Source organism: Sphaeramia orbicularis, chromosome 17 (assembly GCF_902148855.1).
Source record: "Sphaeramia orbicularis chromosome 17, fSphaOr1.1, whole genome shotgun sequence".
NCBI classification, from domain to species: Eukaryota; Metazoa; Chordata; class Actinopteri; order Kurtiformes; family Apogonidae; genus Sphaeramia; species Sphaeramia orbicularis.
The window spans coordinates 56,650,499-56,678,483 of NC_043973.1; the positions used below are offsets into that span (position 1 = coordinate 56,650,499).

The 27,985-nt window shown below is 39.1% G+C and overlaps 1 protein-coding gene across 1 annotated transcript; it reads right to left on the reverse strand.

Annotated features, from left to right (window-relative positions):
• Positions 1 to 2,620: 2,620 nt before the first annotated feature.
• LOC115437518 (S-arrestin-like) lies at positions 2,621 to 26,993 on the reverse strand. The gene is made up of 16 exons (XM_030160745.1): positions 26,857 to 26,993; positions 23,812 to 23,894; positions 16,777 to 16,837; positions 16,016 to 16,060; positions 14,928 to 15,127; positions 14,791 to 14,850; positions 13,740 to 13,807; positions 13,015 to 13,150; positions 11,148 to 11,232; positions 10,987 to 11,059; positions 9,399 to 9,536; positions 9,233 to 9,310; positions 7,107 to 7,121; positions 6,764 to 6,816; positions 5,822 to 5,831; positions 2,621 to 3,264 (listed from the first exon to the last, which is right to left on the reverse strand). The coding sequence occupies exons 2-16, from the start codon at positions 23,857 to 23,859 to the stop codon at positions 3,138 to 3,140; spliced, it is 1,197 nt and encodes a 398-aa protein (XP_030016605.1). The 5' UTR covers positions 23,860 to 23,894; positions 26,857 to 26,993; the 3' UTR covers positions 2,621 to 3,137.
• Between the last annotated feature and the right edge of the window lie 992 nt (positions 26,994 to 27,985).

The window sequence follows — 27,985 nt, forward strand, 5'->3', positions numbered from 1 at the left end:
TTAAGAAACAGTAAAACACACTGGACGAGCCAATCTTGATCATTTGTGACTCAAATGAGGGAAAGTCATCGGTGCTCATCCCTCTGCATATGTATTTGTCTTGGTGCACTACAGCAAGGCCACCGCCCCGGCGACAGGGGCGGGGCTGACCAACAGCAGAGCAGCCAGGAGGGCACAGTTCATTTAAATGAATGAACTCCCCATCCCTCTGCCACGTCTCCGTCAGGAATAATGCATCCAAGTTCCTGTTGGTAAAAAGCTCATTTAGGGAGAAGGATTTATTGGCAATGGAACATGCATTTAGTAATCCAAACCGGCTAGGTGGTGGTGACATCATGGTGTTCGTGTCCGCTGTGTGTAATGGGATTTGTGTCAACCACCTACGATGCCTTTTAGCAGAGTGAAACCCCATACGAGACCTGGATATGACAGGAATGGGGAAGAGCAAGGCAGAGGTGTAGGCTGCTGGAGATGGGGAAGGAGAAGAGGAATTCACTGAGGTGGTTAGTTGACAGGTGGACAGTGAGGGCCTGGGAGAGGAGGACAGATCAGTTGGGGTGTTGTTTATTCTCACTACAGATTTTACAGGAGACTCTGAACGTGGTGATATTAGATGTGACCAGCAGGGGGAGCAGGTGACTGCAGCAGAAGAGGGAGGGCATAGTCACATTGGTGTGGGTGTGGTTTTAGTCTGGACAGCGTGTTGGATGTTTTGAGCCAAGACCCTGCTGCCTAGTCTAGAGGGATGGACACCATCAGACTTGTAGAAGGAGGGGCGGTTCCAGAACAGATTAAAGTTATCAATAAAACTGAAGCCGTTCAGAGCAGAGGCGGACTGGAGCCAGGTGTTCAGGCTGAGGAGGCGGCTGAAACGGCCCACACCACGGGCAAAGGAGGGGAGGGGCCCGGAAATGAAAACAGCCTTCCCGGATCCTTTCAGTTTATCAAAGAGGTTTTTAAAATGAACCTTCGTCACTTCGGACTGTTGAAGAGAAGTGTCATTGAAGCCCACGTGAACCATGATCCGGGTAACGGTGGACGGCAGTAAGAGCAGCAGCTGAGGCAGTTCATGGAGGATGGAGGTGACGGTGGAACCAGGAAAACACCTGGTTATGGCGTTAAAGAAACGGACGTGACGGATGATGGAGTCCCCGAGGATAGCGGTGGTCGGAGGGAAAAGTGGTCGAGGAGACGGTGTTGAAGGTGAAGGGTTCCTGGTCTCTCTAGGTGGACATTCCACGGGTGGACCGTCGGAGTGACGGCGGACGGCCTCTCGGAGGAGGCGGCGCCGGGCAGAGGAGCGGACCGAGGAGCGGGGACCCTTGTTCGACGGCTTCACAGGAGGACCGGCTTTAGGACCGTCGCCGGTAATCAGCTCGGTGGCAGCCACGGAGTCAGCAGGAGCCGGTTCCGGGACAGAGCCAGGTGGGATGGGGGGCACATCAGCCGCGGGGGGAGGAGCCGGAGCGTCCTCCACGGACAGGACGGTTTGATGTGCTGATGGTCGGCGGTGGTGAGTCTTTGCTTGTGTTCTTTTTGCGGCCACGAATCACCACTTCAGACCAGGGTGTAGAACACGGGGGGCGAGAACAGGCAGAGGAAGGATCCCATAACACCGTATCATCACAGGAGGCTTTGGGCTTCTCTGTGCTTTTCAGGAACAGACTGGACAGTGTGGGAAGGCGGCTGGAGAAACCACAGAGCTGGGCATTTTTCTCCGCGAGTTCTGCGGAGAGGCGCAGTATTTCCTCTTTGAGATCCGCGATAGTTTGGTAAGCCTTTACCAGGGTTTTGTTGGCTTGGACGAGAGGACTATCTCCAGCTGATGAGGATGACGCCATGGTGGAAGCAGCGAGATACCGGGCAGAGCGTGGGAAGCGGTGGGTGACAGCCAGAGGTAAGGATCCACTGACAATACTGACCTGTCCTGATGAAGGTTTGGGTTGATAGCGTCAAGTTAAAAAGACACGGTTAAGAGGTTAGGTTCAAGTGAGTAAGCGTTGAAAGGCAAGAAATAAATAGTTAAAAGGCTGGATTTCTGAGAGTAGATCCGCCGGCGGTTTGACAGACGCCACGCATGCGCAGAAGACGATGTACTGTGGGAAAACTATGATCACAGATCCTTCATTTCACCACCGAAGCAAATCGAATGGGGTTTTCTGCAAGATGTAGGTACCAAGTTATAGTTTCACACCCTGAAATAGCATTTAGATTGTTTCATAATTTTTTTAAGTTATCACTGCGGAAAGTCGGATTGTAATTTTTTTTGGGACATACGGTATAAGCCACTACTCTTTTCCACATGCTGCGAATCCGCATCTCAAAAATGATGCGGCTTATTTATGTTTTCTAGGCTAATGATCGACCCGGCTGTCGAAGAAGGAAATAGAGCTACTGCACGTAAGCTTGGCATCAATGAATCAATGGTGAGACGTTGGAGACGGGGTGGATGTAGCTTATAGTCAGTTGTGGCCAATAGTCCGGAAAGTACGGTAGATGGTTTTGGTCACAGATCGGTGTTTGGGTCTTTATGGGTTAAACCTATCTTTCACAGGGTGTATGGATATCCAATGATGCATATGTGTAGCAAGCCCTGACAGAAGGAACCAGGCAACGAAAGTAAAGGTTCATGAGCTTTTATTGTCCCAGACTCACACAGCGACACATCTGATTTTAAAACTAAAATAACGTTAGAACAGATCAGCATCAGCACTTAAAACACTTTCTCCAGGTTTACTTTCACCTATGAAAAACTACCACAAGCAAGAAGTTTTGGAGACATTTGGAATGGGACATTTGACCAATTTAACTGATAAATGGATATTAAATGTGTTGAACTGTTGTCTGTGGTGGCGTCAGTCCCAGTTGGACCCACTGAGGTCCAACCACTGGCCGCTGTATTCAATGTAGACCAGCACTGGGAACCACAGCCTCCGTTTACTCAGATGGAACATTCACATTCACAGCTAAGCTCACTATTAAAACAGTCATTAGATTTACATGGGAGTGGTGCTAAAACCAAAGAAAAGAAGAAGAAAAGTAAATACAGGACCAATCGACTACATCTCAGTGTTTTCTACAACGGCCTGAGGCGACTGAAGCCCTTTCCCTGGTTTCTTGCGGGTCCTCGTTCATCGTTACTTCTCTTTGGGCGCCATGTCGTCGCCTCCCGACACGTTGCCGTCCTCGTCCTCATCCTCGCCCGCCATCCCCTTCAGGTAGGAGCGCTTGAACTCCTGGAAAACCATCTCCTCCTCTGCCTCACTTCAGAAACAAACAGACAAATCATTTTAACTGCATCCACACCAGCTGGTAAAACATTTATTAATCTTTCTAAGTCTTCTTCTGTGGGCCCCCCTTTGGAGGATGAAAAATCTCCAGGCCCCCCTCAACCCCAACAACATTGGAAAAGTGGTGAAATTATAACTTTTACTGAAAGAAACATCTATACTGCAACAATACTTTTTCCTTTTCCTTGAATAATTTGTTGTGCAAATTAAAAATAACTTCAATTTTTTTCTTGAGTAATACAAACCAACTCCCCTGAGACAATATTTTTCCAAATAAAAATGGGAAATGTGCAATTATTGTACAACTATGACAATAAAGTTAGTTTTTGGGGGTTTTTTTGGAACACATTTTGGTAAAGTTTGAGAAACACTGACTTAATGGAACTTATATATTTAATAAAATCAAATAAATTCCACAGAGACTTAGTTACATTTCCTAAATATTACAGAAAATTTCACACACATTTGAGATCTGCTGATTTGCTATTGACATTTAATTTAATTTTTTTTTTTTTTTCAGATTTTAAAGTGAAATCACTTCAATGTTTTCCATATTTTATTGATATTTTCCAGTTCCAATAAGATCCTGATAAATGGATGTAGTTTGCACACATTTCTTTTAATTAGTAAAATTAAAATTCTTCTGAACCGTTCTTTGACTATTAAACAGCTTCAAACATCAAAATATAAATACTTCTATCAAATATTACTTAAAAAATAAAATAAATCTGTAAAATTGAACTGATGTGGACTCAAAATTCTGTTCTCTTTTTTTCCTAATGAAATTGTCTGTAATCAAATCAATGAGCGAGTTTAATCTGTTTAATTAAATGTCATATTTGTTGTTGTAAGCAAATGTTTGTGTCAACATCAATGTAACTGATGCTCTAGAGCAGGGCTGTCAAACTCATTTTGGTTCAGGGGCCACATACAGCCCAATGTCAGCCAGTAAAATAACAGCCCACAAATAAATGAAAACTCCAAATATTTTTCTTTAATTTAGTGCAAAAAAATAGCATTAAGTTATGAAAATAATTACATTTACAAACTATCCAAACAAAAAAGATGTGAATAACCTGAAAAAAAGGATTTTTTTTTTTTTCAGAATATGTGCAATTTTAACAATATTATGCGTCAACTTATAATTTCTACATGTGCATTACAGATCGAATCTACAAATGGCCCAAAACATTTAGTAACAGGCAGAATATTGTCAAAATTGGACTTAATTTTCTTTAGACATTTCAGGTTGTTCATATTTGTTCAGGTTATTCACATTTTACTGTTAAAAGATAGTTTGTTCATGTAAATATTTTCATAATTTAATGTTATTTGTTGCATTTAAACAAAGAAAAATTTGGAGTTGTCATCATTTACAGACATAATATAATATTTTTTTCACATCAAACCAATAAGGAAATTTGGTGTCATTATTTATAGATTAATGTCATTATTTCACTTGAGATCACAGTTGTGCTGAATGTGGCCCCTAAACTAAAATGACTGACGTCTTTAATTGTTAATATTTTAAGTGTAATTTTTGCACGTTGTAAATTCATCCCGCGGGCCGGATCCAGAACCTTTGGCGAGCTGGTTTTGGCCCGCGGGTCGCATGTTTGACACTGCTGCTGTAGAGTGACACATAGTAGGCGGAACAGTCAACATCACTGTGGTTTGGTAACATCGACTGTTTTGGGTGTCAATCTTTGTTTCTTTTTCCACATTTGGAGAGGTCGCTCATGACTCGTATGAAACAACACTAACACTCATCTCTAAAACAGTAAATAATGACTTTATCGTGACTCACATGTGTAACAGGTGAATCTGCAAACACTGAACGCTGTGATAAACATGAAAAATCCCTCCAGTCTGGTCATGATGAAGCTGTAGAAACACCTTCACAGACCTTTAGGGACACTCTGGGGCGGGGTTTACTTATAATGGATGGAATACGTGCGAGGGGCGGGGTTTACTTATAATGGATGAATACGTGCGAGGGGCGGGGTTTACTTATAATGGATGAATACGTGCGAGGGGCGGGGTTTACTTATGATGGATAGAATATGTGTGAGGGGCGGGGTTTACTTATGATGGATAGAATATGTGTGAGGGGTGGGGTTTACTTATGATGGATGAATACGTGCGAGGGGCGGGGTTTACTTATAATGATGGAATATGTGTGAGGGGTGGGGTTTACTTATGATGGATAGAATATGTGTGAGGATCATTTAAAACCCTGGATCAAACCACAGACTGACTCTGGAGGGAACAGTCATCTGTTGTCAGACCCAGGTTTTCCTTCTGTACAGTTGTTTTTTTTTTGTTTTTTGTTACTCGTCTACCATCGGTTGTCGTCCGCAGACCAAATGAAAGAAACAACACTGAACAGCAAACAGAGGAGAGGTGATACGGTACAATGACGAGCTGACGAAGCGATAAAGGATCCTGTAACACGACCTAAACTAAAGGACGTCGACTGCAAATGTCACGATGAAAAGCACCAGGAAGCCTCGCTCATTTCATTTCCTTACCTTTCTTTCACTGTCAGCAGCAAAAAAGGAGAAAAGAGGAGAAAGTTTCAGTTCAGCTTCATCCTTCATCTGCTGTGTTTCATTCGCACTAGTTGGATTTTTTAATGCATTGCTACGTGAAATCAGTGTAGATTTCATTAAAACCGTCTAAAATAGCGGGAGTTTGTTCACTTTGTTCATCAGCAAGGATGGTTTTGGATGCTTTTCCAAAATATTCTCTGTAAGTTTGAAGAAATCTGACCAAAAATGACGCTGACGTACACATTTTTTGTGTTTACATTGTTTATCCATTTACCTAAAAATAACACAAACCTGGGGAAAATACTAGAACCCAAACTAAAACCAATGAAAAACCCTGACCTGTGGATTTCAGACTCTGCATGAATTCGAAAAAGTATTAGCATTTTCCATTTTAAAAGTCACAACACAAAGACATCTGGTTATATTTCAGACCATATTAGAAGCTTCAGTGCAAATATTTAGGCAACAGATCTGGAAATAGATGTCCTGTCAATGTGAAATAAGATTAAAGTAAAATGCTGATAAGATTAATGTCAAATAAGAATATGCTAAGATAAAATAAAATTAAGACTAAGGTGAGACATAAGACTAAGATAAGATACGTCTAAGATAAGACTAAGATAAGTCTGAGATAAGACAAAGATGAGTCTGAGGTAAGACAAGATAAGACTAAGGCAAAATATGAATGAGATAAGACAAGGTAAGATGAGACTAAGATAAGATAAGACTAAGATAAATCTAAGATAAGACAAGATAAGACTAAGATAAATCTAAGATAAGACAAGATAAGACTAAGATAAGGTAAGACTAAGAAAAGATTAAGATAAGACAAAGATAAGGTAAGGCCGGACTACGATCAGATCCATTTCCACTGTGATAAACAGGGGCAGTAAAGCCCTTTGGAGTGGACATGTTCCGTACCTGCATCAGGTTTAGGATGCATCAGCTTGAAGGGAACCTCCAGACCCACCTCGCTGCAACACAAATATCACATTAAAACGGTGAAAAATGGACGTATATGCGTTTGAACCTGAAATATGTTCAATCACATCATGTCTGGGTCAGGCCTTGGTTACACAAAACCAGTAAAACACAAAAGTTTAATTTACTCTAACTTTAACGTCACAGAACACAGTCAGGATTATTAACGGGGTTTTTTTTGTTTTGTTTTTTTTAAATCTGCCCCCAAGACAATAAACACATGAGTCAATAATGAACGTCATTAAGGAATGGAATGAGATTGAAATAATAATCCAAAACTCACCTTGATCCCATCATCCTGTGGGTGTTAGTGAGAAACAAATGGAAAAATGAGTTTTAGTTCATCAAAGGAAATAGAAAATCCTCATCAAACGGTGCATGAATATAGAGTAAATCTGAGGCTGAAGGAGGTGGAGGTCCTGACCCGGTCTGAACAGAAAAGACAGAGAGCGTTAGTTCACTGCTGTTGAAAATGGAATGGAGCAGGTACTGACATCATCACCACGGGGGATGGGGAACTTTCACATTTAAACCGATACGGTACCGACACTCAGTTCCTGGGAACCCGTATCGCTATACAACGGTACCTGTTTTCAGTACTGTTTGGTTTATGTGGTGATTAAAGTCATTTTGTCTATTAAAAGAATAGGAAAAACTTCTGAATTCTGAATATTGATTTCTCAATATCACAAGTGAAATAACAGAGCAACATAAAACTTAATTGTGTCTGTGTGGGTAACTTCAAAACAAATATAACATTTTTCAAACTAAAGTGTTCCAAACTTATGCCATGTTTCCACCACATGGTATGGACTCGACTCGGCCTTTTTTCATTTCTATTATAAAAAAAGACCTGGAATCTGGTACCTGCTACTAGTTTTTTGGTATCACCTCCACTGAGGTTCCAGGACTGGGGGCCAGATACTAAAAGGCGATGTATACACTGCAGACCACTGATTGGTCAGAGTCATCTCCGTGACCCGCCCTTTTACAAGAAACAGATGCAGAAGTTTACAGTAAATGTAGGTTAATCCAAATGATGACAGTCTGTAAAACTACACCAGGGTTTGTCCAGGAGGTTCAGACAGAAAATTTCAGCATGAGCTTGACAAGACAACACACAACAAGTGAGTTTATCAGCAACTCTGAGCAGACGACATGGAAGTAATGTGCCGCATCGCTATGACAACCAGGTACTGTAAAGTGGGTAGTATCATCGTGTAAGGGAAATGGTCACCAGGAATAGAACCTGGTACCAGAGCCAAGTCGAGCCGGTTCCACATAGTGGGAATGCGGCATAAAACAAACCCCTCCCTCTAACATGAACTGTACTGCACATGTTCAGCAGTTCTTTTTCACAAATACCAACAGATCTACTTTTTCTGGCACTAGCTAAGCCCAGCCCGCTCCACACTGACTTTACTTGTTTTTCTTTTTACTTTTTTTTCTAACGCTTTCTATCCCCCACGCTGCCATTATCATCAAGATGCCAATGTCGTCGCCGCATCAGATAGACACTCCTCCGCTCTCTCCCCGACACACGCAACGCAAGGATGCGTTCAAGTACCAAAATGTGGAACCGCTTGACTCCACGTGAATCAATTGTCGGTACCAATAAAAGTACCGAATACGGTACCCATCCCTAATCACAACATCACCAAGAAATATGAAGTAATGAGAAGCAGCACATTGACCAGGTTCAACATGACCCTCGGTGTTTACATGTGTCATCCACTGTTTCAGTTCATTTAGATAAGATTTGAATAAATTAGATTAGATAGAACTTCACTGATCCCTTGGGCAGAACCATCGGGAAATTAAGGTTCCAGTATCAGCACAATAGTGAACGTACATATATTTAAAAAATATGATACGACAAAAAGGAAAGAAAACAGTAAAAACAATAACTATAAAAACAGTTGTGACAAACAGGGAATTGCACATTAGAAAGTACTAGTAGAAATGTTACTTATTGTACTTAGTGTGTGTGTGTGTGTGTGTGTGTGTGTAATCAACAAAATGAACCAATACAAACTAAATAATCAGGTTTGAATTAACACACGTCAGATGTTTCTACTTGTTGGTGCTGCTTCTTGTCATGGGGTCAAAGGTCTAACTAAATATTGACTGTAACCTTTACAACACATTTAGTTCAGTTTTTTGTGACTTTTAAGAGTGTGACCATATTTCCTGGATTGTCTTGTATGTGGAGAAAAGAAGATGAGAAATAAATGCTGGATCATTTCGACCCAGATACCAGTGAATCCACCTGTTACAGACGACTGTACGGCACTGACCTGTGGGTTCTATCATTTCAATCACTTTCGTTGCATCGTCTGCATTTTATTTTTCTTTTTATTTGTTTAATGGGTTTCAGCGTGAACTCTTTGACAAATCTGATGGACTCACCCTCCGACGATGAGCTTCACCATGACCCTGTATGAAACCATGATGCCCATGACGTCCTTCTGAACTCCCTCTTTGATCCTGAAACAGAGGGGAGACGTTACTGGACCGGGCTGGGCCTCTGCAGAGCCCACATGTCTGGGTGAACCTGAACGCCTCGTCTACTCACACGCTGGATGAGGCCAGGTTGGTGTCTTCATGCTTCAGTTTTCCGTCCAGAGCGATGCCCCGCCTCTCCCTGTTATTGGCTAGAACCGGCAGCAGTTTGTAGGTTTTCTGCAGAGTCGCTCCAGCAGAAACAGAATCCCTGAGGAGGCGGAAACCACAACCTGAACACCAGCAACACATGGCGGACATCATCTCATCTGTTTATCCTTTTAACAATGGTTACAAATCTGTCAATCAGCCAATAAGGAGAGTCCAACGAACAGGTCTGTACAACCATGTTTTACCCTCGAAGGACTCCCATTAGAACAGGCTGAGATTTATTTATGGTGTTTTTGCAGTAAAAGTGTAAGCAAAGGCCTTTTTTACCAAATCTTTTGCACCTTCATTCGTGTTTTTTCGTAAAAACAGAACACGTTAAGTTATACACAGGGTGTCCCAAAAAATTTGACATCAGTTCATCACCTAATAATTTGTTTAAAATTTATTTGCTCTTTTTGCTCAAAAAAGTGTAATCATTTATATTGTTCTGCTTTCAGGAATAGACATGCCGTTTACTGCAACAGAAAAGGCGTTCTGTGTATTGACGTATAGCCAAACTTTGTCAAATATGAATGTGCAACGTGAATTTGTTGTGAATTTCAGAAAAAAGGAACTCCACTACTGAGCAAGCAGCGCACACGTTGAAAATTTGTAATAACTTTGGAATATTATAACATTACCATCCCCCCCAGAATTTTTTGTTTGAAATTTGTTGAATAAAACATTCTATGTCCAAAATAAATCCTCTTTAGTATCATTTCTCCTGACCGTGTAGTCACTCTGATATGGACATCTCAAATGAAGTCAATTTTTTTGGGACACCCTGTACTATTCCAGCTGAATTCAGCCATGATTCAACAGCGGTTCAGATATGTTCCAGCAAATCTTCAAGTTTCATTTTTCACCTTAACAATATTTCAGCTTTAACATACTTCAGCTTCTCCTTCAATGTATATTTTACTTAAATAATTTTTCTACCTTAATCTGTTTCAACTCCTCCTTCAACTTTGATTTTTCATTTAATGATCCTTCAATTTTGGTATTTCTTCAGCTAAATTCACTTGCAGCAGTTCATCAGCAGTTCAGATATGTTCCAGCAAACCTCCAGTTATCCTTTTCAGCCATTTTAGCTCACCTTCAACTTTCATTTTTCACTTTAATATTTCAATTTTGGTGTTTCTTCAACTAAATTCACTTGTCAAAAATGTCAAAAGTCAAATTCCTTTTTTTCCCATTACTGTAAACAGGCTTGATTTATATCTTTTGTATTCTATATGCCTTTAATGCCAATTTATTTATTCTTATTCTATTTTTACCTTTTTTTTTGTTTTGTAAATTGGATGTCGTTTAAATGTAATTTTTCTCTTTACATTTCATGTTTCACTCTTGTATATTTTCTATCCGTCTTCTCTGCACTTGTTTTCTTGTATTTTGCTGCTAACAGTCAAATTTCCCCCACAGTCGAATCACTAAAGTCTAATCTTATCTGTGCATCTAGTAAATGGACAATAAAAAAAAAAAACCTGTGAATGTTGTGTGCAGACGCTTACCCAGACTCCTCCAGGTCCACACATTTAATGTAGCTGTCGTTGGAGTACAGAACCACGTTAGAGATCTGATCCACTGAAGACACAAGGACAGGACACATGAGCCACGTCACACATTTAGAAAACACACGACGCATGAATAAAGCTACAAACATCACATTTACCCGAGAGGATGATGTTCTTGATATTTTTGTTGGAGTTGTTCGTCACGTTGACGTGAACTTTGATGGTCTCACCGTGGTAATAAATCTGAAAACAGATCCACATCCGTCACTTTTCTATTTGCACTCCAGTCTTCGTCTGATAAACTTCCTGAATCAGTTAAAATATCAGTAAAACATGGAGGAAAAGAACACGTAAAAATGATATTTAAACTTCACAAAACAGAGGTGAGTTAAACATAAACTGTAGAATTTATGGGTGTGAATGAGAGTAAAATATGAGCTTCAAACACAGGAAAATGAAATTAGATCCAGAAAAGAAACAGATACTGAAGAAATACGATGCTGTGGGAGCAGGAAATCTGCAGGTTTGATCCAACTGAATTTACGACTTTTTAAGGTATTTTTCAAGGGGTCTTTAGTCAAAGTTAAGACCTGCCACTCCCATAAATAACAGTCCAAAAAACTCATACACCATCACACTCTAACATAAACATACACAGAAGAATTACACAGAAGAATACACTAAAATGCACAAAAAAAATCCATGAAAAAATATACATAAAATATGCAACAAAACACAAAAACTACACTGAAATGCACTAAAACATACAAAAAATACACTAAGATGCACCAAAATATACATAAAATATGCAACAATACACAAAAAAATACACTGAAATGCACTAAAACAAACAAAAAATACACTAAAATGCACTAAAATATACATAAAATATGCAACAATACACAAAAACTACACTGAAATGCACTAAAATATACAAAAAATACACTAAAATATACATAAAATATGCAACAATACAAAAAAATTACACTGAAATGCACTAAAACATACAAAAAATACCCTAAAATGCAATTAAAAAACACTAAAATGCAGTAAAACATACAAAAAATGCACAAAAATTCACAAAAAATACAGTGAAATGCAGTAAAACGTGTGTGTGCGTCTGTACACAGCTAACTACTGCAGTTTGTCAATATTCTGTATTTTTGGTCAGTGAACAGACTAGTAAAAACAATAAGTTAACAGAACCAATATTTTGGCAGATATTAGTCATTTTTAATACAATAGTTTTACAATGATGTTGCTATGTCCAGAACACTTTGGCAGTGACCGCTGGACAAATGCAGTACAACATACACGAACACACAATAGCATAAAAACTACCACATCTAGAACCTGTGGATCCACACGGGTCAACGCACTAGTAAATAAAATGTAAATCTGGCCCACATTAGGACAGTTCACCCTGTTACGTGTTCAGGGTATGTGCAAGTTTGATGACGCTGAATTCATGACTTTTTAAAATATTTTTCTTGGTGTCATTCAAAACTGAATGCTCTCACATTACTTCATAGACTTTCACATGTTGACTTTAACCTTAAACTACAATGAACCAGCACACTTTACTTAAATTTTCATCATTACCGACCCAATTTTAGTAAAGTTTACTCCCTTTATTCTGGAGACATTTACAGGGTTTCCGGGTTTGATGAGGCTGAATTTCTGACTTTATCCATTTTAACATTAACGTTTAATATTAACACATATATAACAGTCCAACCTCATAGTTAAACTATGCACATCTTAAATAGTTTGAGCCTTTTTATGTTTCATTTGGTGGAATTTTGTGTTTTTACCATGTTTCCTGGTAGTGGTTGAATATTGATGCTTCTTTCTTTTTAACCCTTTGTTATTCTAGATAACCTACTGGAGTGTTACTGATTTATAATGGTTTCTATCCACTTCGTTTGACATGTTGAGTTTGTTTTCTACATCAGATTGCAGCAAATGAGGCTCAGAAGTCAAACACGTGTGTTAAATGTTGTTTGTGAAGCGATGCAATCCCACCTCTTTGTCCAGACTGGCTTTGACATGCAGCGGTTTGTCGGACATGACGAAGTCCCTGGTGGTTTCAACAGAGGGCGCCGTTCCCTCGCCTTCTGGAGCATACTGGACCTTCCTGATCATCAGCTTCACTGTGCTCCTGTTGGACCAACACAACAGCATTCAGCGCTAAATCTGGATTGAATTTAATTGTTTATTATCATTAATACTGTTCTGGTCTGGGTTCATTTAAATTATTATGGTTCCATCTTCATATTTTGTCAATTATAAACTCAGTTCTACATCACTTTTACTCATTAAATGACTTCAATACCTCTGATATTTCAGTGAACTAAAACTCTAACAAATTATATTTTACTAAACATGAATTTATCATTTGACTGTACTACATGTGTCTGACTTCAACAAATGGAAAAGATATAAGTTCAAAATGGAAAAAGATGTAACTAGATCAAATGTAACAGCACAAAAAAGACAAAACAGATGAAACCAAGAGGAAAAAAAGACAAAAATGACATAAGATGAAAACAACGTAAAAGCCAGATGTTTGTGGATGTAAAGTCTTTACAACCAGAAGACAACAAAGACTCCAGGGCCTAAAGGCAGAGCTAGAACATTTAGTCTACTGAACAATAAACTCATGGAACTGAAGCTGAGGGTCTGATGTTTGTCCTGGAAGTTTTAACCGATGTGAGTGCGCGTAGTGGCGTTCCTCCGTCTCCACTCACCGTTTGCGTATTTTGGCGTCCTGGCTCTCAGCGCTAAATGCTTTGATTTCAAACTCCACGGCACATTGCTGCAGAAGAAGAGAGAATACGCCGTGAGATAAGAGAACTTCCATCCACCAAGCAACCATCATCCATCTAGCATCCACCAATGAACAACCTACCATCACCCACCTAGCAACCAACAAACTACCATCACCCACCAAGCAACCAACAAACTACCATCATCCACCAAGCAACCAACAAACTACCATCATCCACCAAGCAACCAATAAACTACCATCACCCACCAAGCAACCAACAAACTACCATCACCCACCTACAACCTACCATCACCCACCAAGCAACCAGCAACCTACCATCACCCACTTAGCAACCAACAAACTACCATCACCCACCTAGCAACCAACCTATTATCACCCACCTACAACCTACCATCACCCACCAAGCAACCTACCATCACCCACCAAGCAACCAGCAACCTACCATCACCCACCTAGCAACCAACAAACTACCATCACCCACCAAGCAACCAACAACCTATTATCACCCACCTAGCACCCAACAACCTACCATCACCCACCAAGCAACCAACAACCTACCATCACCCACCTAGCAACCAACAACCTACCATCACCCACCAAGCAACCAACAACCTGCCATCACCCACCAAGCAACCAACAACCTATCATCACCCACCTAGCAACCAACAACCTACCATCACCCACCAAGCAACCAACAAACTACCATCACCCACCAAGCAACCAACAAACTACCATCACCCACCAAGCAACCAACAATCTACCATCACCAACCAAGCAACCAACAACTTACCACCACCCACCAAGCAACCAACAACCTACCATCACCCACCTAGCAACCAACCTATCATCATCCACCTACCAACCATCATCCATCTAACATCTACCTACCTACCAACCAACCAACCAAGAATCATCCACCTAACGTCTGCTATCCATTATCCATCATTCACCATCTGTTCATCCAGCCATCCTTCATCCATCCGTCCATTCTTCAGGTCTTCAGGTCTTACCTTGCCAACATCCGTGGGCGCTGGTTGCATGGCAACTGAACAAGGCAGGTTGTCAGGAAACTGAAGAGAAAACAGAGTAAGTGAGTGTTCCATGTGACCAGATCCAACTACGTCATTCAGACTGACAATCGCCTCACCTCGAAGAAGAAGGGGTAGGCGTTGTCTCCCAGCTTCTTCAGCAGCTTGGCCTGTGTCTTGGTGTGGATGCCCTTGTCCCGGTCCTGCAGAGGCGGGTACACTTGGCGGGTGGACAGGTACAGCTCCCTGCGGAAGGCGATTCCCATCACATCCATGTCGTCTCTGCCGTATCGGAAGATGCAGGACAGGGTGACGAACACTAGAGGGCAGAACAGACAATACATACATCACACAGGCTCCACAGGTTACAACAGGCCGAGTCACATAAAAGGTTAAAGGTTAATGTTAACTCATTTTATTATCCCTGGAGGGAAATTCATTTTACCCCATAATATACACACAGTACCTAGCATTAGCATTAACATACATTAGTATGTGTGAGCTGCCAGGGTCAGGGGATTTAACCCTTTACATGACTGTTTCAACATGTGGGACTGCACAAAGAATGGGTGGTTTGGAGTTTTCCCCCCAGATTTCAGACAGTTTTCACATCAATACTGGCAAAAAAGTCAGAAGGATGTGAAGCCAAACGGACTCAAATCCAGGTACATCAACATCGAGTCCCACAAAAGAAAACTATCATATGGAAACCGAGGTTTTCACACAAGAATATGACTGATGCCCTATGATGTGGACAAACCAGGTGATTTTTTTAAAGCATAAACATAGAACATCTCTATGGTGACTGCACTGCACTGTATTAGGCAGAAGTGGCGGAACAGGGTGTGTAAAAACAAAACAAAAAAAAAAGGTGTGCAATATCGGCATGCATAGCGCAACAGCTGTCGAAAACAAATTTGCAACAGTGGAGGTGGTGGTCTTACACCCCCCCCCCCTTAAGAAACACTGTAACAGTTGATCAATAGTTGAACTGATTATTTGCTTAATTTTTCTGAAAAAAAAAAAAATGGATTTTTTTCTCTAACTTCTTATGGACATTTGAGTAATTTTGTGATACTTCTGTTTGGTGTCACTGTTGTCGTGTTCTAAAACGCTGCCTTTTCTTCCTAAACTGTGCTTTAAATGTTGTCATTATTCACTAACACACAGGCCTGGATCCACATGCTGTAACAGTGCAGGTACTGACCTTTCCTCCCCTGCAGAGCCTCTTGATCAATGACAATGATGCCATCTAGTGGTGAAAGAAGATAAAAATGTTCAGTAATTTCATTTAAATACAACCACACAATGACTTAAGGACACAAATAAACATCTGAGAAGTTGTATTAAAGGATCATAGTGGTTCAAGACTTATGATCAGGACGTGAACATATAAAGATATTGATTAAAACAAAGACTAGAACTGACATGGAACTGGGTTCTCTTCCTGTAGATGAGAAAATTCAGATGCTTCACCAACAACCAACTGTAACTTAATCACAAATATTTCCAATACAAATGAGGAACCTTCACCTTTCATGCCTGCTCTTAACAAATCTGGTGTATTTTCAACTCCAGCTTATTTTAAAGGGTGTATGTGCAGTATTTCTACTTTAAGAAATTAGAAAATAAACAACCTAAATTCTCACCGTTTCCAAAAGAGATCTGTGAATTTCTACCAAAGATTTAATTTAGTTGTACCATCTTTTATACTGGTTTTACCAATCTGACTGTGTGAGTTGCAGTTTTTGAAGAAAACTTGATGAAACCATAAACCAGATGTGTGGAAACTGTGAGCTTTAACCTTTACTCAGTCTGTGGTTTTGACCCAAAGTGTGTTCTAGTACCTGCTAGTCAGAGTCTGGGACATCAGTAAAGTGTGTTCTAGTACCTGCTAGTCAGACTCTGGGACATCAGTACTACACAGACTACCTTTAAAGGGCATTAAATGACAAATAATGTACTCACCCACTGGATCTACACGGTCAACGCGGTCCACAAAGTCTCGTTTTCCCATGTAGACTCCAACCTGAAGAAGGAGAAAACACATTTTACATTCAGGTTTTAATATTTGTGACCGCATCGTTATTGAACTTGGAGGATCTCTGCATGTTTCTCTGAGTATCTTGAAAAGAACAACCCAAATAAAATGCATGAATATTAATCTTATTATGTTTGTGTGTTTATGTGGAGTTTATGTTGGAGTCTGGTCACCTGTAGATGACATACAATTAACTGAATGTCAGCCTGTACAGTTATACACTGTGTACAACATGTGATATTAAAGTCTATATTTGTCTGTTGTTTTGGAGTTGGTACAGGGTCTTCTGAAGTTTACACAGGTTTTATGTGTTGTCTGGAGGTTTGTCATAGACTTAAACATACTGTAATTATGGACAGTTTGGGGATTATACCACAAGATAATATTATTTTTCAATAAAACGTATATAATTTCACATATTTTTGGACCATTATCATCAGAGTTTGCTCCAAAAAAATGTGCACAACTGGAGTAGATGACAAATAACTCGTATTAAACCTCAGCCTTATTATGGTTGGGAATCCTGCACAAATATGAAAACATCAGTCATCTGTGTATGTTCCTGGAGAACATGCAGATTTCCTTCTTTTTAAGACTTGAGGTTCTTGGAGACTTAAGATCATAAGATGGGCAACAAGACGTTTTATTCTTCGGTTCAATAATATAATCTGACACCATTTTCAACCATTTTATGACGATATCTGCGTGTAAGGAGGATTTTGCAGAAGACTGTGGGTCAGTGTATGAGGCAGAAATGGAGGAACAGGGTGTGTAAATAAAAACAAAACAGGGTGTGTAAATAAAAACAAAACAGGGTGTGTAAATAAAAACAAAACGGTGTGTAAATAAGAACAAAACAGGGTGTGTAAATAAGAACAAAACAAAGTGTGTAAATAAAAACAAAACAGGGTGTGTAAATAAAAACAAAACAGGGTGTGTAAATAAAAACAAAACAGGGTGTGTAAATAACCCTAATAAACCCTTTCTGCTTGTATGAAATTCACTTCCAAGCCCGTTTTTTCCATCTTTACATGCACTAAACATACACCAAACAGAATGACACTATGGCCCAAACATTCAGTTTGCATAGTTTTCCTCCTAACCTTGGTTTAACATGTGCTTGAACATCACTGACTTCACAGTATTAGTTTGACATCTGCACTTTTCACACACATTCAAGGCTCTGTTTGCTGCCACGTCATCTGACATCACACATGTCATCAGGACGCACCGACACATCCAGGGACCATCTACAGTTAATGGATGATTCACTTCATTTTTGCTAAAAATAGATGGATTTAGCCAAAATTAGGCCATGACAAGGTAAGAGAACAACATATTGATAATTAGCACGGCTTTGAGCAAGACCTGCACCATTTTTTTGGCCATGCTTTTGGAAAATTAACCTTGCAAATCACAGGTGCACAGCTACCCATCCAGCATGTTCATGTGGGCCCAAGAAGGGTTACATTTGAGCTGCATATAAGGGTCCCATGTGGGTTTGTCCTCAGTTTCCATGGTGACCCCACATGTGTTTGCCCAGATGAGAATCAGAATCAGAGATCTGAATATCTCATATTATTTATTCTTCACACTATTTATCCCACAATATTCACCTTTCATGTTATTTGCACTACTTAAATTCTGTTTTATAAATATCTTAGTTTGCAATACTTTTTATTTTTTAACGTCAATAACTGTGCCTTTTACTGATATTTGTTGCTGTTTTACTGATATTTGTTGTCTGTAAATTCTTGCACTGAACCAAGGTTATTATCGTTAACGAAAACTAACGAAATGACGAAAACTAGAATTGTAAAAACATTTTTGTTAACCGAAATAAATAAAAACTACAATTAAAAGAAAAAAAAAAAAAAACAACTAGAAGCACTCGGAGAGCGCAGACCTCCACCAAGGCTGATCAGTGCCCCCCCCCCCCCCCCCCCCCCCATGGGCCCCCCCACGCCAAGGAGGTTATGTTTTTGCCAGGGTTTGTTTGTTTGTCTGTCTGTTTGTCTGTCCGTTAGTATGCAATATAACTCAAAAAGTTATGGACAGATTTTGATGAAATTTTGTGGTCTGCAACCCCCCCACCCCTGATCACCACCAAAATTTAATCATTTCTTCCTTATCCCATTTCCAACAAACCCTGAAAATTTCATCCAAATCTGTCCATAAATTTTTGAGTTATGTTGCACACTAACGGACAGACAAACAAACCCTGGCAAAAACATAACCTCCTTGGCGGAGGTAACTAACTGAAACTGTATTGTGTGCTTACAAAACTAACTAAAACTGATAAAAATTATGGATAAAATTTCCTTTGTTTTTGTCTTTGTCAACGTTGGATTGATACGAAAGTGATTTATTTCGCTCTAGAAATTTTATCTGCTGGCACCATACGACACTTGACAGTCCGTCACTTGTGGTTTCCAGTCATCTTCTGGTCCCCGCTCTACCTGGAAACATGGAGACTAAAGTTGGGAGAAAGCAGCAGAGTCCTGTCTGGGATTTATTTGAATACGATGAACAAGAAGAGAAAAGATATGACAAAACTAAAACTAAACTAAAACTAAGCATTTAGAAAAAAACGAAAACTAACAAAAACTGGCAAACCTGCTGTAAAAATGAATTAAAAACTGAATTAGAGAAAAACAAGTCAAAACTAAATAAAACTAAACTATAATGAAAAATCCAAAACTATTAGAACCTTGGCACTGAACCTGAGAGCTTTACCTCCATTTCATTGTACTTGCTACAATGACATTTAAGAGATTCTGATTTTGATTCGGATCTGGGCCCTCAAATGCAGCCCAATTGTAACCCTTCTGGGGCCCACATGGATACGCTGGATGGGTAGCTGCCTAATATACTGCTGTGGGTAGTCACACAGAGCTGAGGATCCACAGATGCATCTTGGGAACAGTCCTTCAGTCAGATCTGATAATGTAGCTTTATGCAGACAAGTCCTTGAAGGATCCTTGACTGAGATAGACAAAGGGCCATTAGCTAATGTTTGCTAATGCCAACAAATGAGCAGTTCCTCGCACCGGAGCGACTCCGACAAAGCCTTCAGATAATCGCACTGGCACATGTGAGTTTATAGTAGGTCTGTATGAATGAGGAGGCTGATAAGCACATATTTACTACAGTTGCATTAGACGGGCTTATAGGATGTCCTCTGCTGGAATAAGCGCTACTATTTCAGTCTTGCAGCGTCAGATTGTCGTTCTCCTTCATTGCTTTGACTGTGTGCTGTATGTGAGACCATCTTTAAGTCATATTTACAGTCAAACACACCTCAAGATGACTTTGATTCACTTAAAGAACTAGATGAACAACCCAGAGAACGTCTGTTCCATGCCACAGAAATACCCAGGGTTCATACACATTTTTCAAGGTCAAATTCAAGTATTTTTCAAGCACTTTTAAGGGTCATTTTCACTTTATCGCTGGAGTAAAACACATCTACAGAAATGCATATTAATGATTATTTTTGTCACTGTTTATCACAATGATGTACATTTTATTTTGTATAAACACCAAAAATTTTGTTTAATAACAGCAAAAAGTTCAGAAATTAAAGGAGAAGACAAAGTTTTATCCAAAAAAAGGGAAGCCGCTTGGTGTTCTTCAGACACACTCGCACCGAGACAAAGATTAAGATTAAAATGTACCTGGAGTCGACCTGAGAACACCTGGGAATTTACTTTTTTGACATAAAAACATAAAAAAATATTCATGCATATTCAAGGATTTCAAGCACCCATACGAACCCTGAATACCAGACGGTGTCAGACTGGTCCACAGCACCAGGACACAGTTCATAACCTATTTTTATAACTATGATTGGGATTTATTTGTTTCCCAAGCAAAAAAAACAGAGGGATAATTAACAACAAAAATAGAATAAGCATCCAGAATATAACACATTCTACTGAAAAAAATAAAAATTAAAGCATCAAAATGGAGAAACGTGACAACACATAGGTAGAGACAACACCTACAGGAGTTACAACTACGAATACTGTAGACGACACGCAAACAATATGTTCTAAAAGCAGATCTATGACAGAGTCAGGCACAGATGGGTCAAATCCCACTCCTGTACTGATGTGAGTCAGTAATCACTACTATACACAATTATTTACAAGAATTCATTGCTAAAACCTCACTAAAATGCTGATAAAATTAATAAAGATCTTCCATCTCTCTTTAACCGACTGTCCTCTGCTGCTCTAAGCCCCGCCCACTTCCACCCCTCCTCCTCAGCCAATGCAGACCTCTACCCTAATGTGTTCTAGACAAATAGGAAGAACCCAATATCAGATAAAAGATGATTCTGTCAACAGTGCAAACAGTTGTATGACGCGCCGGAGCCACAATCGTCTTAAAAGGGTTAAACTCCAATGTTATGGTCATCCAGGAGGAGGGCGGAGTCTCAGAGACGTGGAGGCTCGTCGCCGTCCCAGCCGTGACCTGGACAGTGACATGAATCGGTCGATCATCCAGCTTTATGAGCTCACGTTGTTGTGTTGTCGTCCCGTGGATCAGTCCCACGTGAAGCTGAGCTGCTTTGACTGAATTAAACGCAGCGAGGTGGAAAATGTCTCCAAAAGACAAACAACTGGATCCGCCTTTGCTGAAAAACGCCCCGCTGACCTCTTTAACCAACATGACCCACCTCACCGTATGAGCGGATACTTTACCATTACTGTTCATTCCTCTTTGTGTCATTGTGCTGAATGTGTGATTCCATGACAGCAGAGACAAAGACGTGAACCTCATCAGTCAGCGCATTAGGACTAATCTATCCAACATTAAAAGGGCCACGACATTAACCCACGCTGCCAGATCATCAGGTTTTTGTAAATAAATTTAATAAACTACAGGATTAATGACACTGTTTAGGTCTTTGACATAATCTGCAAAGTTATTATCATTAACAAAAACTAATGAAATGACAAAAAACTAGAATTGTAAAAACATTTTTGTTAACTGAAATAAATAAAAGTTATCATTAATAGAAAAAACATTATCTAACTGAAACTGTATTGTGTGTTTACAAAACTAACTAAAACTGATAAAAATTATGGATAAAATTCCCTTTGTTTTCTTTATTGTTAATGTCAGATTGATATGAAATCGATTTATTTCTCTCAAGCAATTTCATCTACTGGCACCATATGACACTTGACGGTCCGTCACTTGTGGTTTCCAGTCGTCTTCTGGTCCCCACTCTACCTGGAAACATGGAGACTAAAGTTGGGAGAAAGCAGCAGAGTCCTGGCTGAGATTTATTTGAATAGGACGACAGAGAAGAAGAGAAAAGATATTAAAAAAAACCCCTAAAACTAAACTAAAACTCAGCATTTAGAAAATAATGAAAACTAATTAAAAAAAAAACTAGCAAACCTGCTGGAAAAACTAATTAAAACTAACTGAATTAGAGAAAAAAAAAGTCAAAACTAAATAAAACTAAACTAGAACAAAAAATCCAAAACTATTATAACCTTGGTAATCTGACTGTACCTGTCGGTGTCTACAGATCAGGATCGGCTGCCGATCTGGCATTTTTTAGAAGATCAGATCAGATTTAGTCATGAGATTGGCCGATCCAGACCTGTTTCTGGGGTGGGGGTAAACACACGTCCTGCTCCCTTAAATTAAAGTTTTCAAAGGTAGGGAAAAGGAAAATTAGCTTAGAGGAATTAGTAAAATGTCTAAGTTTCACTTTCACATGATAAGCAAGTCGGGGTTTTTTTTTTTCAACCTGAGGAGCCTTTGTGGAATTATTTGAACCAACCCAACCCACCCAACAAATAAATTGACATTCGTTTGACCCACCCCAACCTGACCCGTGAGTAACCCGCTGATGTACACATCGCTAATATACAGTACAGAACGCACCCCCATATAATACCTGGACGGCCCACGGGCCAAAACCGGCCTACCAAAGGTTCTAATTTGTCCCACAGTCTGAATTTGGAAAGTGTAAAAATGATACTTAAGAGTCAAAGGTGTCATAGTTGTTTTAGTTCAGGTTCCACATTCACAACAATTGGGATCCAAGTAAAATAATAATAGTTTAATAATCTACAAATAATGACTCCAAATTTAAATCAAAATTTTATTGTAAAAAGTCAGTAACAGATAGGTATCAGCAAAAGTAATCCTAAAAAAAAAAAAAAAAAAAAAAAAAAAAAAAAAAAAAAAAAAAATCGCCTCAGAAGCAAAAAATCCAGATCAGGACATCACTAGTAAATGTTCCGTCATGTTACTTACAGAAGAAAAGTGTCGATTTTTTTGTGTGTTGGTTCATATTCCACATTAAATGCAACTTCTATCAGTTTTGAGTCTGAACTGAATGTGACCCTGAAGTGACCCACATGCACTAAAGAGGTCCTGATGGAATACCAGACCGCGCAGACACACACTGTGTTTATGGAGGGAAATATGGTTTTCCCTCCGCTCCTCCTCCCGGGACGCAGAATTGTGACGTTTGTTGCATTTCAATGATGTAAAGGTCAGATAAATGCGACCTGGCCATTCAGACTGAAGTCACAATAAACAGTGAAATAAACCGTATCCCTATCCAACCTGTGGCATGATAAGCATGTGCACAGCTGTCAACAGCATCTGTGTTTTTTTTTGATTTGTCTTCATTTTTGATTTTGCACTTCCTTTTGCTCTTGTGTGCTTTTGTGCTTTGCTGCTGTAAATCTGGAATTTCCCTTGTGGGACTAACAAAGCCATGCCTTGTCTTATTTTATATGAAAGTGGCCTGAGTCAGATTTTTAAAAAAATCAGATTAGTGCTGTTCGAACTGTCTTTAACGGATCAGATCCAGGGCACATATGGGTTTTCCAGTAGCACTGCTTTGTCTCGTCCACAGCGGACACCGGACAGGACTGAAAACTCACTCGGTGTCGCCTTCCGAGTCTAATTCCGATCACACTTACCGACTTGTCCTTGGCGATCTTCTTGAAAACCACATTCTTTGGACTCATGTTGGTACAGATCGAGGGCAGCGAGTGGGCGGAGTCTGAAAGAAAGCAATACAGAAAGAGGCTGTCAATCAGGACAGTTCTGTTCACACTGGGAATGTGGATCCGATCCAGATCAATATTTGAGGAGGTTCTGATACATATAATAAAATATTATGACTTCATTCTCGTAAAATTATGACTCTTTTTGTATTCGACTTTATTCTTATAAAATTACACGTTTTATCTCGATATTTTATGACTTTATTGTTGTAGTGACAAGAATTTTTGTTTTTGTGTTTTTTTACGTGGCCCTAACACACCTTTGTTATCATACATCATTTCCTGTTTGTTGTTTTCTCGTATAACTCCATATTTAATGTCTTTATATTCCAGCTTGGGCAACTGAGTGTCCTTTTCAGATATCCAGTCTTAAAATGTTTCCCAAAACACTCTGGTATCAGTGCAGTTAAAAAAACAACAGATCTAAATTCTCAATGTCAGAGTCACAAAAAAACACAGGCTGGTTGTTTATTCAGTGTTGAATCTTTGTCTCAGAAACTCATTACAAGGATAGACTGTGGTCAAACCAGCCCTTAGTGTTTTTCATGTGCACTACCTATCCGATAATTACAGTAAAGAAAGTCGGCTAAATGGTTTTAAGGCTATTTTTAACATGAAATAAATCTTTTTCCTCCATAAATATTTCATGAATTTGGTATTTTTGGTATTAGTACTTCGTATACTATGAGCACAAATGCGATGAACTACTTTTGCTGTGTACTTTTGGAGTAATCATACTCCAAAATCTCTTTCAGGCTAAAGTTTTTTTTTGTCTGAAATAGGCTTTAAGACTAAATTAAATGATGAATAAATTAATTTTTCCAATAAGTACCTCATGAATCTGGCATTTTTGGTATTAGTATTTCATATACTATTAGCACAAACACTTTGAACTACTTTTACTGTGTTCCTTTTGAGTAATCATACTCCAAAATCCCTTTTAGGCTAAAGTGTTTTTGTCTGAAATAGTGTAAAAGACTAAATTCATTGATGAATTAAATACATTTTCCCTCATGAATCTAGTATATTTGAAAGTATGATGACTCCAAAAATACACTGTTAAAGTAGTTCATATGTTTGTGCTAATAGGATATGAAGTACTAATACCAAAAATACCAGATTCATGAGGTACTTATTGAAAAAAAAAAAAAATTATTCATCATTTCATTTAGTCTTAAAGCCTATTTCAGACAAAAACACTTTAGCCTAAAAGGGATTTTGGAGTATGATTACTCCAAAAGTACACAGTAAAAGTAGTTTATAGTGTTTATGCTACTAGTACATGAAGTACTAATACCAAAAATACCAGATTCATGAGGTAAAGAAAATTCTTATGAAGGAAAAAGAGTTTATTTCATGTTAAAAAATAGCCTTCAAACCATTTTAACCAAATTACTTTACCATAATGATCAGATAAATAGTACACAAGGAAAACACTACGGGCTGGTTTGACCACAATCAGAATAGATAAGGTTTTAAAATATATTTCTTTAGCTTTTGTAAGGATTTAAGCAGTTTCCATTTCCACCTGAATTAAATTGACTGCAACCATATTCACTGACTTTAAAACATTTATCCAGTATTAGTGTCATCAGTCAAAATGTCTCATTTATATTTAATTAATTGTGTATTTTAGTAAATATATGTAACATTTACTAAATTAAGTAAATTTTTTAGGTTCTTGAGCTAAAAAGAGTTTGTGAACCCCTGATAGAGAGCATTAAATCAGTTGTAGTTCTTAATATGAGCTCTTACAGTTTAGTATTTGACAAATATTTCAGCAGTAACAAGAACCCCCCCCCCACACACACACACACACACACACACACCACCACCAAAAAAAAACCAACCCCCCCCCCAAAAAAAAGCACTTAAAGAACAAATTCACACATTTCTAAGCACTACTAGCATCAGTTATTGACCTTAATGTTCTCAACACTGATGCCAAAAGTAGCACCTGATCATTGGTGCAAACTATAAAACATAATAATCTTAATATTTTCATTTATTACCTGCGAATGTCGAGTTTTACCGCTGAATAAATACTTCACCGGCGCCATTTTATTCCACCCGTCGGCGCCTTCACTGTCATGGATCCGTCCGCCATATTGACCGGAACTATTTTAGAGAAGATCGGAACTACTTTACACCTTTTCTCCAGAAACGGCGACGTGTAAATAAAGTCACCGGGACCGGGTTCCGGTATAGAGCTGAGGATGACGTGGGATTTACGGAATTGAACCATTTTTTATTCACTTTGAGCTCCGTTCACATTCATTTGTTCGCTGTTTGTCGGAGGAAAAAGTCTCAGATAAACGTGTATTCATAATAATGTAGTCATGGGCTGTTCTTTACTGCCATCTGGTGGTCAAAGTTTATCATTACATTATAAAATATAATTTAAAATTTTTTTAAATAAATAAATGAATAAATAAAAAGTTTTTCATATTTATAAAAAACAATAATTCTTATTTTGAAAGCACATTTATCCTGTTTTTATTCATTTGATGCTGTTTCTATTGTTCCTGATGCTGTTTCTATTGTTTCTGTTGTTGGTTGTTTCTGATACGGTTTTTTATTATTTCTGATGTTATTTTTTTTTTCTGATGCTGTTTCTATTGTTGTTTCTATTTTTCAATTGCTGTTTCTATTCTTTCTATTATTGTGTCTATTGTTGTTTCTATTCTTTCTATTGTTGTTTCTATTGTTGTTTCTATTCTTTCTATTGTTGTTTCTATTCTTTCTATTGTCGTTTCTGTTCTTTCTATCGTTGTTTCTATTCTTTCTATTGTTGTTTCTATTGTTGTTTCTGTTCTTTCTATTGTTGTTTCTATTCTTTCTATTGTCGTTTCTATTGTTGTTTCTATTCTTTCTATTGTCGTTTCTATTGTTGTGTCTATTGTTTCTCTCAGTGTGTCTGATGCTGTTCCTAATGATGCGTTCAAGGGTCTCTCTCACCTGTGCGTCCGGAGGCAGGGGTGTGTTTGCGGGACCAGAGGAGACGCCTGTGGTTTTGTGAAGCTCTGTAAGGAAACACCTGACCCAACCCCAAACTCCCCCCGCCCCCTGGAGCCACCGCCCCCCTTCCGGGTCCTCGGCCAATCGGGACGGCCAGCTGTGACCTCTGACCAATCCGGTTGAGGAGCAGCCTGCGGTCAGACTGAGAGGATTGAAGCCGGTTCCCCACAGTCAGCACATCAGGACGGATTATCAGCGTTAACCCTTCACACGCCGTTGTCGGAGCAGTTTAATCAGTGAATATGGACTCATTTAACCCCCTCACTGGCAGGTCACAGCGAAGAAAACGCTAAAACACACTTCTGTGAACGAGGGCGGGGCTTGAACTCAGTCCAAACTCTTATTTTCAACAGTTTCCCTGTAAACGATGTGAGAGTGAAATGAAAAAAATACTTGATCAATAGGTAAAAATAAGAAAATAATCAATGAAATTACAAAAATAAATCAAAAGAACAGAAAGTTAATCAAGAAAATGAACAAGTTTTAACAAAGTAGTCAATAAAATGCAGAAAATGTGACAAATTAATCAATAATATGAACAAACAGTAACAAGTTTATCAATAAAATGAAGAAAAAGTAACAAAATAATGAATCAAAAGGAAACGAAGACATGAATTGACCAAGAAGTTGTTCATTTGATCAGTGGTTTTGTTTTTTTTTTTTGTTTTTTTTTTTTGTTTGTTTTTTTTTTATGTTTGTGTATTTTATGGAACATTTTTGTTTGGAGGTGGACCTGTTGGACCCGTTGAACCCACTGGACCTGTTGGAACCATTTGAACCTGTTGTACACAGTGGACCTGCTGGAGCTGTTGGACCCATTAGAATTGTTGGACGCATTGGACCTGTTGGGCACACTGGAGGTTGGAAATGGACCTGTTGGACCCATTGGACTTGTTGGAACCATTGGAATTGTTGGACACATTGGAATTGTTGGACACATTGGAATTGTTGGACACATTGGAATTGTTGGGCACACTGGAGGTTGGAAATGGACCTGTTGGACCCATTGGACTTGTTGGAACCATTGGACCTGTTGGACCCATTGGACTTGTTGGACCCATTGGACCTG